The sequence below is a fragment of the Ahaetulla prasina genome, chromosome 3 (genome assembly GCF_028640845.1).
Source record: "Ahaetulla prasina isolate Xishuangbanna chromosome 3, ASM2864084v1, whole genome shotgun sequence".
NCBI lineage: Eukaryota > Metazoa > Chordata > Lepidosauria > Squamata > Colubridae > Ahaetulla > Ahaetulla prasina.
The window spans coordinates 46,661,862-46,679,265 of record NC_080541.1 but is presented as its reverse complement, the minus strand read 5'-3'; the positions used below and the strand labels follow the sequence as shown (position 1 = coordinate 46,679,265).

General features: G+C 44.0%; 1 protein-coding gene across 3 annotated transcripts in view; it reads left to right on the top strand.

Annotated features, from left to right (window-relative positions):
• RAB2A (RAB2A, member RAS oncogene family) overlaps positions 1 to 15,992 on the top strand; it is a 57,462-nt gene extending 41,470 nt beyond the window's left edge. For all 3 annotated transcript variants that reach the window (XM_058175340.1, XM_058175342.1, XM_058175341.1), the window contains one exon: positions 12,128 to 15,992. In XM_058175340.1, the coding sequence (XP_058031323.1) occupies positions 12,128 to 12,223 (96 nt within the window). In that variant the 3' untranslated portion in view covers positions 12,224 to 15,992. The remainder of the gene's footprint in view (positions 1 to 12,127) is intronic.
• The last annotated feature ends 1,412 nt before the right edge of the window (positions 15,993 to 17,404 follow it).

The window sequence follows — 17,404 nt, the reverse complement described above, 5'->3', positions numbered from 1 at the left end:
TTGTTCTCTGGAAAACAAATCAGGTACAGAAAGCACCTGCAGATTTTGAGTTTTAGTAGAACATAGTGTCAAGCAGAGGCTATTTTAGTAGAACATAGTGTCAAGCAGAGGCTATTTTACAAAGAATATAATAATTGATCTTGATGGATAGAGTGACTTCCCCCCACGTTTCATAGATGTTTCCTGAGATGAAAGCCTGTAGATGCACTATTGTCTTGCAACAGGATTCACAGGACCGGGGACACTTTCACAGATTCCTAAACACAAAGACCTATGACAACATGGGAATTTCCAAGACTCACCATATAGAAAGATTGCATTTCTAGCTTACCTACACCTTAGACAAATACCATTTTGAACCTTTTCTTCAGACTTCCTTCCTGCAGTGATCTGAATTCTCTGATGATTTTGGATTCATCCAAATATCTGCTTGCATAATTCTTGTGGGTTCATTTTTTGCTTTCTTAATCTTTTTATTGATTGATTGATTGATTAAATTTATATACCGCCCTTCTCCCAAAGGACTCAGGCCAGCTTACAGCCAGATAAAAACAGATTACATAAAAATTAAGAACATTTTAAAAATCTAATTCAATTCGGCTGAAACAAAATTAAAACTATAATAGGACCATAATAAAAACCCATATTAAAATTACAGTTAGGCCAGCCCTGCGCGATAAAACAACCAGGTCTTTAGCTCGCGCCTGAAGTTCTGGAGGTCAGGGAGCTGACGAATCCCTGGAGGCAGCTCATTCCAGAGGGCAGGCGCCCCCACAGAGAAGGCCCTCCCCCTGGGAGTCACCAGTCGACATTGTTTGACTGACGGCACCCTGAGGAGACCCTCCCTATGGGAGCGCACAGGTCAATGGGAGGCTATTGGAAGCAGCAGGCGGTCTCGTAAATAACCCGGTCCTATGCCAATCTTGACCCTGAATCTGAAAATGTTCCTTTTCCTATCGTTTTAAAACCATGGATTCTGTTTATTAAAAAATTCCATCAACCATGGAAGTTTCCAAACAGGAGAATGAATATTTTTAGATTTAGCTGCCACTTTAAATGCCTCTTAAAATATACTGACCGATGATACTTAATTGACTTAGATGTAAGATCTCTCCATATGTCATGCCCTGTTAAGTTGTTCCGTGAGTAGTACCATTCAGAGGGATTTTTAACATCAGTTATTGCCTGCAGAACTAGCACATTTGAGTGCTAAGAGTTGGAGGAGACCAATGTATGATAATACAATAAGGAAAAGTCTTGTTTCAATTTACCATACAGATCTCTAGAGAGGCTCCTATAAAAACAAAACCTATTATTGATGTAAAGACTGCTAGTAAAATGGATACTACTTTTGCTAAGGTCCGTCATATCTCCACAGGTATAAAAGGAAATGTGTCACAGGAAGAGACTACAGATGTTTGTCTACTGGTTTCTGATTCCACTGTTCAGGAAACCAGGTCTCAACTCTCAGTCATAGGAAAAGATTCAGTTACATCTGGTTGCGGTGCCCACTTTTTCCATGATCATAGTTGAAACTGCATGACTCCCACTTCATTTCATCTCTTGGTCAGGAGGTTTTCCATTTCTCCCATTATCAGCAACACTACCAGTCAGGAGGGGCATACTATTGAATACCCAGGATGAAGGGTTGTAAAGTTATTAACTTGCCAAAAAATACAGGATTTTCCACTGCATGTTTGGAATCCAAAGAGCTGAACAATTCCTGTTTCAGCGTCCTTATGACCTCATCATGTTTCTTGTTCCTGCGAAATGTTTCCAGTAGGACAAAGTTACTTCTTGTTAGTGATGTTAAAATGCTTTCTCTACAAAATTCTGAACAAAGACTTTATCCACTACCCCACCTCCTAATCTTCAGTAGAATTATTATTTTAAAAATTGTACCACTTGCTCTTGATGTATTTTTTTTCAAACTTCAATGATCGAATCTCTTTAATAAGATCAGCCTCTGATTTATTGTAGTTATCAAAACTATAAGCTTACACAGACATCTTTATAGTATTTTAGAAAACATACTTTGCCAAACTTAGAAATATAAACTACGCCTACTGTCAATCAGTTTCCTGCAAACAATATTTCATCATCTGAAATGTAGAATCCTACCAAAATAGAAGCTATTTTATTTGGCAGGGATTTTGGTGCAGTAGGGGTGTGCAATGATTGTTAGACTGCACCTTTTGTTATTGACATTTCAGTCTTGAATTCTCTAGACTGGTAGTACCAATGTCTTGTTTACTTTGATCTCAGATGAAGTTGTCAATGGGATGAAGTCATTACAAAAGGTTTCACTTGAAACAGGCTTTATGGTGGAGATCCCAATAGTTTTTTGGTGAGTGGCAAATATACTACATTGCCTACAAATTAAAGAAGCTCAATTGCTTTGAGTAGAACTAGATTATTTAGTGGAAACAAATTCCTTGCCATCAAAAGAGCTTTTAAAGCATCGTCTGAAGAGGGAATCAATACCTGACCCATTAGAATGTTTAAATGGTCTGCATCAGGGGTCCTCACCCTGTGTTGTGTCTTGCCCGCCCTCAGAGCAGCCGGGGCCTTCTTACCTGCTCCCGCACACTGAGGAATGTATGCCTCCCGGTCCCAGTCCTGGCTCCATGCCCACACAAACTGCAGAAGGAGAATCTCCCTGCCCCAGCCCTGACTCCATGCCCAGGCAAACGGAGCAGCTAGACCCCTCCCCCTCCTCCACAGCAGGTGAGCCTGAGGAGGTTTACCAACAGCTGATTGGTGTGACCTCGCATCAGAAGATTGGAGAGGCGGAGGCTGCAGAGGAAGGAGGGCAGGCCTTAATGAGTGCTGAGTCATGGAGCCACACCCCATGGCCTATATAAAGGATCTACTTTCTGGCAGTCTCTGAGTCAGGCAAAAGTCAAACTTATCTTGCTGAAGTCACTTACTGGTCTCCTGCCTGCTCTGAGGACTTTGCTAGGACTTTGGGCAGAGCTGCAGAGGCACGCCTGATTCGGATTTCCCGGACCCAGCCGTCAGCGGAGGAGTGGGACACGACATCTTGCCTGACTCCTGACACATCTACAAGATGGATCAGCAACAGCTGGCGCTGATTGTGCAGCAGCTACAAACAGACAACCAGCAACTGCAACAGCAAGTCGCCCAGCTGACTGCTCAACTGGCTGCTGGGAATGCCCCAGCAGTCCAACCTCCTCCTCCTCCTCTTCCTCAGCGCCACAGCCCGGTACTGGTGCCGGAGAAGTTCTCAGGACGGATGGAGATGTTCCCGGCCTTCATGGCCCAGTGCCAGACCTACATGGCAATGCGGCCGGGGGACTTTCCAGATGACCGGGCCAGGGTGGCCTTCGTGATGAACCTGTTGTCTGGCCAGGCTGCGCAGTGGGCCACGCCCTTGGTGCTCAGGGACAGCCCCTTGCTGGCGGACTACCAGGGGTTCTGGGGGCAACTACGCCTGATGTATGAAGACCCTGTGCGGGCCCAGACGGCTGCCTGGCGCCTCGGAGAGATCCAACAAGGGCCCCGCCCCCTCCGGGAGTACATCGTGGAATTCCGGTTGCTGTGCCATGATTCGGACTGGAACGACACGGCACTAGCGGACGCGTTCAAGAGGGGCCTTTCGGAAGAGCTCCAGGACGAGCTGGCTCGGGTGGGGGCGCCGCGGGCCCTCGGTGACCTGGGGCCCCTCTGCCTGCGCCTCGACACCGTCTCCAGCAACGCCCGTCCTGTCGCCGCCCGCAACCGTCAAAGACCGTCGCCTCCTCGACCCGTGCCGACCCGTCCCGGGCCACCCGCGCCGTGGCCGCCGCCGAGAGCCCATGGAGTTAGGAGCGGCCAGGCCCCGCCTGACGGCCCAGGAGCGGAGCCGGAGGCGCCAAGGGGGGCTGTGCTTGTACTGTGGGGAGCCCAGCCATTTCGCCGCCGCATGCCCCAGGAAGCGCGGCGGAGCACGTACGCCCATCCCCGAATCCCGGCCTGGCCAGTCGGGAAACGGGGCAGGCCCGGCCCAGGGGAAACCCTAGGCGGGCACGGACCAAGCCCCGCCAGACATGGCGGCGTGGACCCCGGCCCCTCGGCACCTGATTTTGGACACCGGGTGTGGGTGGGTGACCGGCGGAAGGATCCCGCACACGCTGGTAGATTCGGGGCCACCACGAACTTTATGGACCGGGCCGTGGACCATTTTGGTGTCCCCTTGGTTCCGGTAGACCCTCCGATGGCGTCGAGACCATCGGCGGGAGGAGCTGGTGGCGGACCCATTAACCGCCACGCAGCCCTTGCGCCCGCCATCGGGGACCACGAGGAGGCGATTCGCTTCTACGTGACGGCGGACCTCCACTTCCCAGTGATCCTCGGACTGGCCTGGCTGCGGACGCACGACCCTCAGGTGGCCTGGTCGCGAACGCCATCTCGCTTCCCAGCCTGCAGTGTGTCGACCACATCCGCCACACCTGCGCCCGGCCAGGACGTCTTCACCCGGCTGTCGCCGTGCCCCGAGCTGCAGGACTTCGCTGGCGTCTTCAGCGAAAGGAGGCGGACCGCTTACCCCGCACCGGCCCTCGACTGCCCGTGGACCTGCAACCCGGCGCCCGCTGCCCACGGGCGCCTGTATTCCATGTCCGAGCCGAGTTGGCGCCTCAGGGACTTTCTGGACAAAAATCTGGCCCGAGGGTTCATCCGGCCTTCCAAGTCCCCTCTGTCGGCCCCGGTCCTCTTCGTAAAAAAGAAGACGGGGGATTTGCGCCTGTGTTGCGACTACCGCCGGCTGAACGCCATCACGGTGCGGAAACGCTTCCCCCGCCGCCATCCCGGAGCTGATGGACCGGCTGCGGAGGCCTCCATCTTTACCAAGCTCGACCTCCGGGGCCTACAACCTGGTGCGGATGCGTGAAGGGGACGAGTGGAAGACGGCGTTCGGCACCCGGTACGGACACTACGAGTACACGGTCATGCCGTTCGGGCTGACCAACGCCCCCGCCGTCTTCCAACATTTTATGAACGATGTGTTCCGGGACATGTTGGATCGGTTCGTGGTGATCTACCTGGACGACATCCTGGTCTACTCCCGGTCCAGGGAAAGTCACCTCCAGCACCTCCGCCTGGTCCTGCAGCGCCTGCGGGAGCACCAGCTCTACGCCAAGCTGGAGAAGTGTTTTTTCCTCCGGTCGTCCATTGAGTTCCTCGGGCACATCCTCTCACCCGAGGGGATCGCCATGGACCCGCGCAAGGTGGAGGCCCTGAGCAGCTGGGAAGCCCCGCGTCGGGTGAAGGATGTCCAGCGGCTGCTGGGCCGCCAATTACTATCGGACCTTCATCCCGGCTTCGCCACGCTGACGGCCCGCCACCCAGCTCCTTCAGAAGAAGGTCCCGTTCGGTGGGGTCCCCGCGGGAGGAAGCCTTCACGGCTCTCAGGAAGGCTTTCGCCACGGAGCCCATCCTGCGACATCCCGACCCGCACCGGCCTTTCGTGGTGGAGACGGACGCCCAACGCCGCCTCGGAGCGGTGCTGCTACAGGCCCGGCGGATGGCGGCACTCTTTTCCCTGCGCGTACTACTCGCGGAAGCTCAACCCTTCCGAGCGCAACTATACCATCTGGGAAAAGGAGTTGCTGGCTATCAAGGCCGCGTTCGAGGCGTGGCGGCACCACCTGGAGGGGGCCCGGCATCAGGTGGAGGTCCGAACGGACCATCGGAACCTCGAACATCTCACCACGGCTCGGGAGTTGGACCAGCGGCAGATCCGGTGGTCGCTGTTCTTTGCCCGGTTCAACTTCCGCGTCACCTATATCCCCAGTGGCCACAACCGGGGGGCGGGCGCCCTGTCCCGTAAGCCGGAGTCCCTGAGCGCCCAAGCCCCTCTCCCCCCACGGACTGTACTGCCGGCGGAAGCCTTGGCCGCCGCCCGGGAACCGGTGGACTTACGGGCCCGGGTGCGAGAGGCGCAGCGCCAAGACGCCTGGTCTCAGCAGCGGCGAGCGGAGGCGGGCCCCACGTCTCCGTGGACATTGGAAGACGACGTACTCAAGTTCCGGGGGCGGTTGTATGTGCCCACGGGGCCGCTCCGGTCCCTCGTCCTGACCCAGTGCCACGACAACCCTGCCGCGGGCCATTTCGGGTTTTTCAAGACTCTCAACCTGGTAACGCGGACCTTCTGGTGGCCCCGGGTGCGGCATGATGTCCATGCCTATGTGACGTCCTGCGTGCCGTGCCGGCAAGCCAAGGCCGCCACGGGGGCCCCTCCCGGTCTCCTCCAGCCCTTGCCGACTCCTGACAGACCCTGGGGGGCGATTTCCATGGACTTCCTGACGGACCTGCCGCCGTCCTCAGGGTTCACCACGGTGCTGGTGGTGGTGGACATGCTCACCAAGATGGCACACTTCATCCCGTGCCGCGGGCTGCCCACCGCCACCAAGACGGCCCGTCTCTTCTTGCAGCACGTCTTCCGCCTCCACGGCCTGCCGGACAGGGTGGTGTTGGACCGTGGGGTGCAGTTCACGGCCCGTTTTTGGAAGAGCCTGATGGCCGCATTGGAGGTGCAGGTGTGCCTGTCGTCGGCGCACCATCCGGAGACCGACGGCGGGACGGAAAAGGTCATCGGCATCCTGGAACAGTACCTCCGGTGCTTCGTGAACCAACAGCAGGACAACTGGGCCGATTACCTGTCCCTGGCGGAGTTCGCATTCAACAACTCCCAACACACCTCCACCCAGACCACCCCGTTCCTGGCCAACTTGGGGTACCATCCGCTCTTCCTCTGGCACCCCGGACTCCCCGGTTCCCGAGACACAGTCCTTTCTCTCCGAGTTGCACGCGGTCCAGCAGATGGTGCGTCGGCAGCTGAATCGGGCGAAGGAGGACTACAAGCGGGTCGCCGATCGTTCCCGACGGGCAACACCCCCGCTGGTGGTCGGAGACCGCGTGTGGCTCTCCACAAAGCATCTCCCGTCCGACCGGCCGGCGAAGAAACTGGACCACCGGTTCATCGGTCCGTTCCCCGTCGAGGCGGTCATCAATCCGGTGGCCTACCGATTGACCCTGCCGCGTTCCATGCGGATCCATCCCGTCTTCCATCGGTCCTTGCTGGTCCCTGAGGCCCCGCCGTCTCCCCTCCGGCGCCTGGCGCCACCCGTCGCTGTCGACGAGGACGGGGCGGAGGAGTACGAGGTGCACAGCATACGCGACTCCCGCTGGCTGAAGGGGCGCTTCTAATACCTGGTGGCGTGGCAAGGGTACGGGACCGAGTTCACCTGGGTCAATGCCTCCGGCGTCACGCCCGGACCTGGTGCGGGCCTTCCACGAGCAGAACCCGCCCGACCGCATCCCGATCGTCAGCCCGGGGAAGGGCCCTGCGGTGAGGGATAGTGTTGTGTCTTGCCCGCCCTCAGAGCAGCCGGGGCCTTCTTACCTGCTCCCGCACACTGAGGAATGTATGCCTCCCGGTCCCAGTCCTGGCTCCATGCCCACACAAACTGCAGAAGGAGAATCTCCCTGCCCCAGCCCTGACTCCATGCCCAGGCAAACGGAGCAGCTAGACCCCTCCCCCTCCTCCACAGCAGGTGAGCCTGAGGAGGGTTTATTACCAACAGCTGATTGGTGTGACCCTCGCATCAGAAGATTGGAGAGGCGGAGGCTGCAGAGGGAAGGGAGGGGCAGGCCTTAATGAGTGCTGAGTCATGGAGCCACACCCCATGGCCTATATAAAGGATCTACTTTCTGGCAGTCTCTGAGTCAGGCAAAAGTCAAACTTATCTTGCTGAAGTCACTTACTGGTCTCCTGCCTGCTCTGAGGACTTTGCTAGGACTTTGGGCAGAGCTGCAGAGGCACGCCTGATTCGGATTTCCCGGACCCAGCCGTCAGCGGAGGAGTGGGACACGACACCCTGTGGGCTGGAGCCTACTAGTGGGCTATGAAGGGTTTGCAACTGGGCCGCAGGAACGGCTGGTGAGCTTGTGCGTGCACACATCCTCTCTTGAGCAAGCAGTGGGCGAGCATGTGTTTGTGTGTTCCATTTAAGTGAGTAGCAGGCGTGTGAGCACACTGCTCACGCAAATGGAGCTGCGTGCGTGCGCTTGCCAGCTACTCGCGTGGAACCATCCCCTCCCTCCCACCAGTCCACAAAAGCCAGAAACGTTGGGGAACTCTGGTCTACATCCTAGCCATCCACAATTGTCATGCACTTATGATGCTCACAGCATTTTATGGTCATATGAACACCATTCGTGATTTTCCCAGCTGGCTTCCAACAAGCGAAGTCAAGGGGGAAGCCAGCAAGGAAAATCACAGTCACATTATGTCTCAACTATCAACCATGATGATTCAATTAACAGCTGCAGCAAGAAGATCATTAAATTGGGTATGGTCACATGATGTTTCACTTAATGACTGTACCACTTAATGAATTTTCTGGTCCCTATTGTCATAAATCAAGAACTAGCTGTATGTTGCCCACAGAATCTAATTTGGGTGCATACCTGAATTGGATTCTGTGGGTCCCTGATGAGTGGAGCATTGTATCTTGGTAGATTCCTCCTTTACTTGAGTTTCTCTTGCAGCCCAAAGAGAGAATGCTTCTGAGAGTGCAAGTTCAGAAAATACAGGACAGTGAAATAAAATATTTTTACTATAAAGACTTTGTAGAACTAGAGACACTCAGATTTATAAACTCTTGTGAGAGCATAGAAGTAGCCATTACTTGGGGGATATAAAATTTGTTTTCTAATTCATGAGAATTATAAACAGTTAATATTTTGGTCCTATTATCTAGCCCTAGCTTGGTGTAAATTCTAGATTCTTGGACTTTCTGAAATTTCCCACTTCACAGATTACTCTGGATATCAGCCTGTTTAATCTCTTTGGCTTGGTGGCCAGATTTGTTTTGTTTTCCTGGTTTCTCAACCTCTGGGTCTGAAAATGGCTCCCTTCTAATAATTAATTTTGTTTAGCTACACAGCTCCTGAACAGTATATTTTGACAGCCTTAGGTGATAAAACAGGATGGCATTGTACTGTAATTGAAATGGATTATAAACTGACTCCCCTTATTCAGGAATCAACATTAATTCATCCAAAGAAAAACTTTTAAGTTGTTGTTACTTTTTTTAAGGCAAAGATATCTTTCAAAATCACTTTTACTTATCTGTATGGGAACCCAGTTGAAATTTGTTTAATACTATTGAAGTAAGATGTTAAATTGAAATCTTTCTACTATTAGAAGACAAGATGATGGAATTTATTTCCAAATAAATATGGTTAGGAATGCATCCTTAATATCTATATAAGATAATAAGTATATACATTAGTCTTGTCCAGCTATTTTAATGAACGAATATTGCATTGTTGCATACTGTGTTCTCTAAAAGACATACTATAATATCTCAATCTATTTCTATAATTGAAAATGACAGATTGCCATGGGCTGCAAATGCCATGGACTGTGATTTTTGTGTATAGCTCTGTGGGCTTAGCTGATTAATTAGTTGCTAGAATTCGAAGAACCACACAATTTGTCTCATATATCTAAGGTTTTGAACACATGTTTTGAGAACATCACATCTTGTCCCAAACTGTAATTTTTTTGTATAGAATGGAAAGTTGCTACTTAAAGCAATGAGGAGGGAGGGATGGAGGGAGGAAAGGAAGGAAGGAAAAAAGGAAGGAAAACCTGAATTTGCCTAATGTATTTCTTTAGTAGTTTTAAGTGTTTTAAAAAGTATAGTTTTTTTAAATCCTTTTTTCTATACCCAGAAATACTAGGGATTTTATCTTTAGAGTGGAGGGTATGCCCTATTAATCCTATTCATTAAATGAAATAATAAGTAAGAAGGTATGTTTTCCTTTTTTCCCTTTTATTGGATAAATATTGTGAGATAGAATGTGAGGGTTAATTGTTAAGGCAAAAATGTTAATAAGATGTGACTTTTACCTAACCTATAGTTCTTTATTATTTTCATTATTTGTAATTATACTACTTTTGGTTCAGGAACTCAGTGTGGCATACATAGTGATCCTTCCTTCTGTTTTTCTCCACATCACCTCTATGCTGCAGATGGGTATGAAAGAGAGATTGGCCCAAATTCATTGAGTGAGCATTTGGGGTAGATAGTTAACAGGAATCTGGATTTCCCCTGTACAGGTAGTCCTCAACTTATGACTACAATTGAGCCTACAATTTCCGTTGTTAAGTAAAACATTTGTTATGTGAGTTTTGCCCCATTTACAACCTGTCTTGCCACAGTTATTAAGTGAATCACTGCGATTGAAAGATTAGTAACCTGGATGTTAAGTGAATCTGGCTTCCCCACTGACTTTGCTTTTCAGATTAGGAAAAGTGATCATATGACTTTGGAACACAGCAACAATCATAAGTATGAACCAGTTGCCAAGCATCTGAATTTTGATCACATGATCATAGGGATACTGCAATGGTTGTAACTGAAAAATGGTCGTAAGTCCTTTTTTCCAGTGCTTTTTGTAACTTTAAATAGTCACTAGATGAATTGTTGTAAGTTGAGGACTACCTGTATTAGTCTATCATCTGTTGTACATCTTTTTTTAAACTTTTGTTTCTTTGCTAGGTAGCTTTTCAGCTTTCCACGGTGATAGTTTTTTTGAATAGTCTCGTATATCAAAATATGAATAAATATTGAAATGTCACAAAGTATGAAGTTCATAATAAATACTTGTGAAAGTATTAATATATAAGCAATTTCTAATAATTCATAATTTATAAATATTTGAAGCTCATCGTATAGTTTTGTCTATTAAGGTACAATGTTTTGTGGAAGATGGTGTACAACACAAAAGAACCTCCTCATAAGAGTCTATTATTATAACACATTTGAATGAATGACTAAAATAAAAGACCTGTGCTAATTTGTGAAGGCTTTGAATGTATGTTAATTCAGGGCCCAAATATATTATCAAGTAGGCCATTGTCCCCAGTAAAATTAAGGCTTCCATGAGTACTCAATAAAATGGTGAGTATAGCTTAAGTTGAATGAACAAATTAAAATGGGAAGGGAAATTTACAATATAGCATATCTTTCTATTTGTTTACTCATTCCCCAGATTTCTCTTAATAACTTTATACCAGATGTTCTTTAGCTTATAGTTGACAGCATATATATTGGACAGCAATCATGGCTCTTGAAAAAGAATGCTTGTTGTATCTGTCAAGTTTCATACAGCATCTGACTGTTTTACGATGCCTTATGAAGATTTGATTACAATATGCTGTCAGGAGCCAACAGTGCATGCTATTTACTTGGCTCAATGCCACCTCTGGCTACTTGATTCCTCAAAAAGTTGCTACCACCCAGAGGGGGCAAAACCAATGAGCCATAGGGCATGCTTTTTATTAAAGAGGAGTCAAAGAGCAAAAAGAAACCACATCAGCTGCTGTCAATACTAAGCTAGTGCCAGAAACCCCAAGGCTACTACTGTTGCAGAACAACTGCCAAGCACTATAAATCTGAGATTTACTGTGACGCAAAGTTTCCTTAAGAGCTTAATTTCTGAAGCTACTGTATTACTTTTCTTAAAGTGCTGTATTTTAGGTACAATCCACTTGAGGGAGTGAGGGTTAAGATATAAGTGTGAGTTTGATGAATGAAAGAACTACTCTCTGTGTGGTTCTTGGCAAGTTGCCACGTCTTTGGGGATCATAGAAATTATTGATGACACAGAACACTTGTATGCCCTTAGCCTGTACAGCTGACTCAACATAGAAAGAAATGCATTCAGAAGAAGAAAGCATTTGTGTGAGAGCAATAGAACTAGGAACTTTCTTTTGATGTGAATAAGAATTTATTAGAAATGTTGAGGAATTCTAGGTATGAAGCAGTTTGAAACTGTTCCATGTGTAAGTGCTTGTATATATTATATGAATTTATAATAGCAAGACTGTTGTGTTTTGGTACTGAATTTATTAATATTCAGTTAAAATTGTTTAAAAAATAGAAGTAATGTAACAAATCTATCATTTCCTTTGTTAAAATTTATGATAATTACAGCTTGTTTAACATGAAAATGAAAGAACAACTTATTTGTTCATAAATCACAAATAGAATGTTTTCAGACTCCGTGTCATTGTTTCAAATCAGTAATGTGCATTCCACTTTTATTTCAGGCAAATGGCATTAAAATTGGCCCTCAGCATGCTGCTACTAATGCAACACTTGCAGGCAATCAAGGAGGACAACAAGCTGGTGGAGGCTGCTGTTGAACCTATTTTTACTTCCTAGCTGCCTGATGAGACCTACTAACTTTCATCCTCCCCTCTCTCCACTCAGTTTCAACTATGACACGAAATTATTGTAAGATGGCATCATGTTGCGGAAGACTTTATTCTTCAAATCTTGTACAACTTTGAATAAATGGTTAACGTTCACTTAAAATACAGGTTTTGGAGATTGTATTCATATCTATATTTCCATTTAATTTTGAAGTCCATTGTTGTGATTATTTTTGTCAAATATTGTCTTGTGCCCTTGACTACGAACTGTATTAAACACTACAAAGTCATCTGAGTACTTTATTCAGTTTATGTAGTTAGGTGGCCCAGCTACTGTGGTTACCTAATGTTTACTATTGTAGAACTGTCCTCAATTTTGTCCATTTTCAGCTCTGGAAAAAAAAAGGGATTCTTAATCCTGTATTTATCATTTACTTTCTGTATATATAGTTTAACAACCTGCTTGGATGTATTTGCCAAGCTATAATTCTTTAATGCATTTGCATAAATTCAATACATTTAGAGCTTGGAAGTGCAAAGCATTATTAGAAATTGCTTAGATATTGAATTTTAAACTTTATTGATATGTTAGCATGTTTGTTGTCTTGTCATTCTAGAGTCCCCACCTCCCCAAAAATGCTTTATGTATATTATTAGAAGCTACATATGTGTTATCTATTTTAATGCCAAATGTTTGCTATTTGCTCACAACTTCCATAACACCTCTTCAGAAATGGATTAGCTGTTTGCCTTAATTGTGTAGGTTAAACATATTATGAATGAAAAAAGAGAAAACATTGAAACTCCAAATGGTACATTATGAAGAGTTTGATCTTAAATTTATTTCCATTTTCACTTATAGGTAAATGTTTTTCATCAAGGACAGTTTTTCAGCTTAGATGTACAGTAACTGTGTAAAGTTGGTTTTCTTTTGGTTTGGGCTTTTTTTATTTTTTGGTGGCAACATGTAATCTTAATATGGTAAACATCTTGTCTATTGTGAAGGAGGTGTGACAATAAAATTGCCAGATTGCAAATACTTGATTGAAGACAAAATTGAAAATACTTTAGTGCTGCACTCCACATGGTGATTTTATTTTCATTTTCTCCATAGTTTTCATTTATTTTCCTCTGTGCAAAATAAGTTCCTGGTAATCATATATTAAACAAGGGAAGATGGATAGGACTTTTGTATTAAGTGAGAATGCCTTTTCTTGAGCCAACAGTGTTGCTAATTGTTTTTTTAAAAATCACCCAACATTTCCAGTTTAGAACCAGAGACAGAATATGACATGATGGACATATTCAAATGGAAGTGAAAATAATTTCTAATTTAATGTTACAACTTCTTGATAGACATTCAATAACTGAACAATACTACATTTTTATCATATCACAAAAATATAGCAAATAGTATTTGTGTCCAAAGGTTGCACATTTTTGATAGTCACAAGTGTAGGTGTTAGGACAGTAACTGTAACTGGATGAGCCACAGTCCAGGCTATGTGAAGGTGAGTGTTTGTGTATGTGTGTGTGTGCTAATACGGTGGATTTTTCTAAAGCTTTTTTACACAAGCCTTAATTTACCTCTTTTTCTTGGATTTTGATGTTTCTTTTAATCAATAATGGGAAGTGCAGCACCTTACCATCAAATTTTAGTGATATGATCTGAGGGATTTTAGAAGTTGCAATAAAAATACAGAATTGGCTTTGTGCTGCCCACAGGATGCTCACCTGTTCTAAGGTGCCCAGAGAAGCCTTTTAGCTTCATGACAATCATGAAACGGATTTCTTGGAGATACGATTACATGCTTAGGGAATGCTCCATTCTCCTTAACATTGGTCTATAAAGGGCTGGGTATGGCAATGATAGAAATATGTGACATATACACATTTAGTTCAACTGCAAATCCCTTCATCTGCTGGGTTCATGCTGGGTTAGGGATAATAGGGTTAATTCACCAGTATATGTGGAATTGACCCAAGACCTAAAATCGGCATGCAGAATGCAAGGATTTTATAGGTTGAACATGCATGCATGATTTCAGGTTACTGTTCATGATAGGAATACTAGTGCTGTTTTTTCTTTGATGCTGTCTTCTGTCATCTCAACTGTACTATTCAATGTACATTTTCTATAAATGTAATAACAAGCTCATACTTTAAAAGCTCTGAGCTTGTTGGCCATGAAAATTGAGTTTCTTGATCTGTATGATGAATCAGCTGTTCCATACTGAAATATTTTGTGTGATGTTTTTCTTGTCTCTCTTAAGGTACAGTGTTCCCTTCTTGCAAAAGTTGAGCAGTTATGAAGATGAATAATTTGAAATAGAATTTGTACCTTTTTAAATCCTGTTCTTTCATCAAACATTTTAAGCAACTGTATATGGTAGGCTAATACAGTTTCTGAGGCCTACGACCCACATTGTCTTGTGACGTTTTCATTCAATATGGCATTTTAGTATTGTACACCACGTCTAATATGCTCTCTCTGTGTATGTATAATATATACAGTACACATACATATTTGAAATAGAAATCTCTGAATTTTCTATTATATTACAATATATGTGTGTATTAGTTGTTTCTAATCACTGGATTTGTATGGTACAAATTCCAGATGTAGACAAATCTAACTGCTTAATGCAGTGTTTCACAAAAGTGAGAGAAATGACTAATACATGTTACTTATACCATTATCTAAGTTTGGAAGCTACTTAAAACATGAAGTATTGTTTATATGTTCCAAATTTATATTTGCTTCATCTCTGTCATTCTCATTCTGCCTTTGTTACAAGCAAACGTTTCCCCCTTTTCCTTCCTTTTCTCCCTGTCCCATTTCAAAAACAATACAGAATTATATTGAAAATGATGCTTTAGCAGCCATAGTGTTACAAGTGTTGAAAATACCTTTGCATTAAAGAAACTTTGATAAGGCATTGGAAGTACCCTATCTGCTTACTGTTGATCATTCCTAGAATAAGGTATTTCAGTATATACTTAGCAATCTGCTTCATTTTAATTGTATGGAACTTTTTTAAAGTTTAGTCTCTAGAAATTGGTAGAGCAATTCGGAGTATCACTAGGAAAACTAGAAAGTTGTTTTGACAGTGCTTTTTTCCATTTACTTGTAAATACTATAGAGGTATCCTTTAAGGATGGTGCCTGGCATGGTATTTAGCTTAAACTTCATCAGTTACTTGTTTTATGTTTTTATTTTTTAAAAATGAGGCACTCGGAAAAGTTCAAAAATTGCCAAATATGAAAGCTAAATATATTTATGGAAATACGTTTTCATTTAGAATGGAAATTATTGATATTTTACTCAGACAATATAGTAAAGTTTTTTTTCTAAGATATAGAATATCCTTGCAGCCTTGTTAATATGTTTTGTTTTATTGTAATATTGAAGTTTAGTTTGTAAATAATCCACGTTGATACTGTACTATGCAAGCAGCTGATGAACTGTCTACAGTACTAGGTTTGCTATGCATGAAAGAAACCAAATCGTTGCTAATAAAAACTACTAAAATACTCTTAACAAAGCCAAGACCATGACAAAAAGTAGTATGTAATGGATCTATCACTTCTATTCTTGGGACGGATTTTATTATTTTTGGACTTGTTACAAACGCTGTTAAATATTGTGGATAAGAAGGAACAGACTCTTGGCAAATACAAGAAACACTGTATTATGCTACTTTAACTACAGTGGGAGTGCCCGAGTCAGATTTATTTTCTCTAGCAGCTGAGATTTTTTTTTAAAAAAATTATAAGATTGCCTTGAGTCAAAACATAATAAAAAATGTTCTTGCTAACATTTGGCCATAGACAATAAAATAATTAGGTGGGGAAGTGGTTCTGTTAAGCAATTGTATTTCTAAAAACATTTCAGATTTTGAAAGATAAAATCTCATTAAGGTCAGACTGAAGGGTTCAATTATATTTTAGTTTTTTCAATGTAATAATTGAAAATGGGCCTTAACCAGATTTTTAAAGCCTTTAAATAATGGAAATAGATATTCCATCCTAGCAGACAAAACATGAATTTCTGTAAGTAATTTTCACATTACGCATTCCCATATATTACTGTCAGTTGCATAAGAAATGTAAATAAAAATTGTACAAGTATTTATGAATTATGGACAGGTTGTTTCCTCCTTCCATTAAACCATCTTGCTATTTTAGCCTGATTTTCCCAAGAAAATACACCAGGAGGCAATGAAACTGAAACATACAGTAATTAGGGTGTATTTTAAGTGTACCAGACAAAGCAATATAAATTCTGTTTCAGGTGTCAGAGATCTTCCCCCCCACCACCACAGTTCAATATTCATAAGTATCGTGGGCCTGATAATCAATACTTCAAGACAATTGAAATGCATTTTTCTGTTTTCTGAATTTGGCATTATTATCCCTTTGCACAAAGAAGGGAAGGCTTGCACTGAAACTCATTAGATACATTACAGTCTTCATGGACTGTCAGATTAGAATGAACAGACTTTTGAGATGGGAATATCTGGGATTCTTTTCCAGCTGTTCAACTAATATTTATCATTTTCATTGTTATATTTATAAAATAGAAGATTCACATCAGATTATAGCCTACAATAATTATTGCTGTTATATTTCATGAATGTAACAACTTATATTAGTATATAATGGACACTTTTTTTTAAGGAATGTTTAAGAGGGTAAAAGAGACTTATGATTTAAGTGGGTTTGTTTCTTGGGGGACACCTGTTCATCTTTCTCTGAAATGTGCTTCTGTTAAAACAAATGGGTTAAAGGAATAAGTTTTTGTGCTCAATCTCAGATTTGATTTCTAATTTCAGATTCTGAGGAATAATTCCTTTTTAGATTCATCTTTGTATAAAGTGAGTATTTTGTTGTGTTCTGAATTAGCTTGTTCTTTACAGTTTCTGAAATTTTTCAAAAGTTTGACCTGCTGGACTTAAAACTTTGGATCATGTTCATAAAGTCTGTAATGATTCTGCAAATGACTGGGCATAAGCCATGGGAAATGATAACACCATTTTCAAGTCAGTGATCAGATACAAATTAAAACAGTAATGGTACATAATCTATTCCCATCCCCGCTGTATTGGTAGGTGTAAAAAGCAAGGTGTTTTTCTTTTGTTCAGCAAAAAGCACAAGTGTGTGAAACCATTA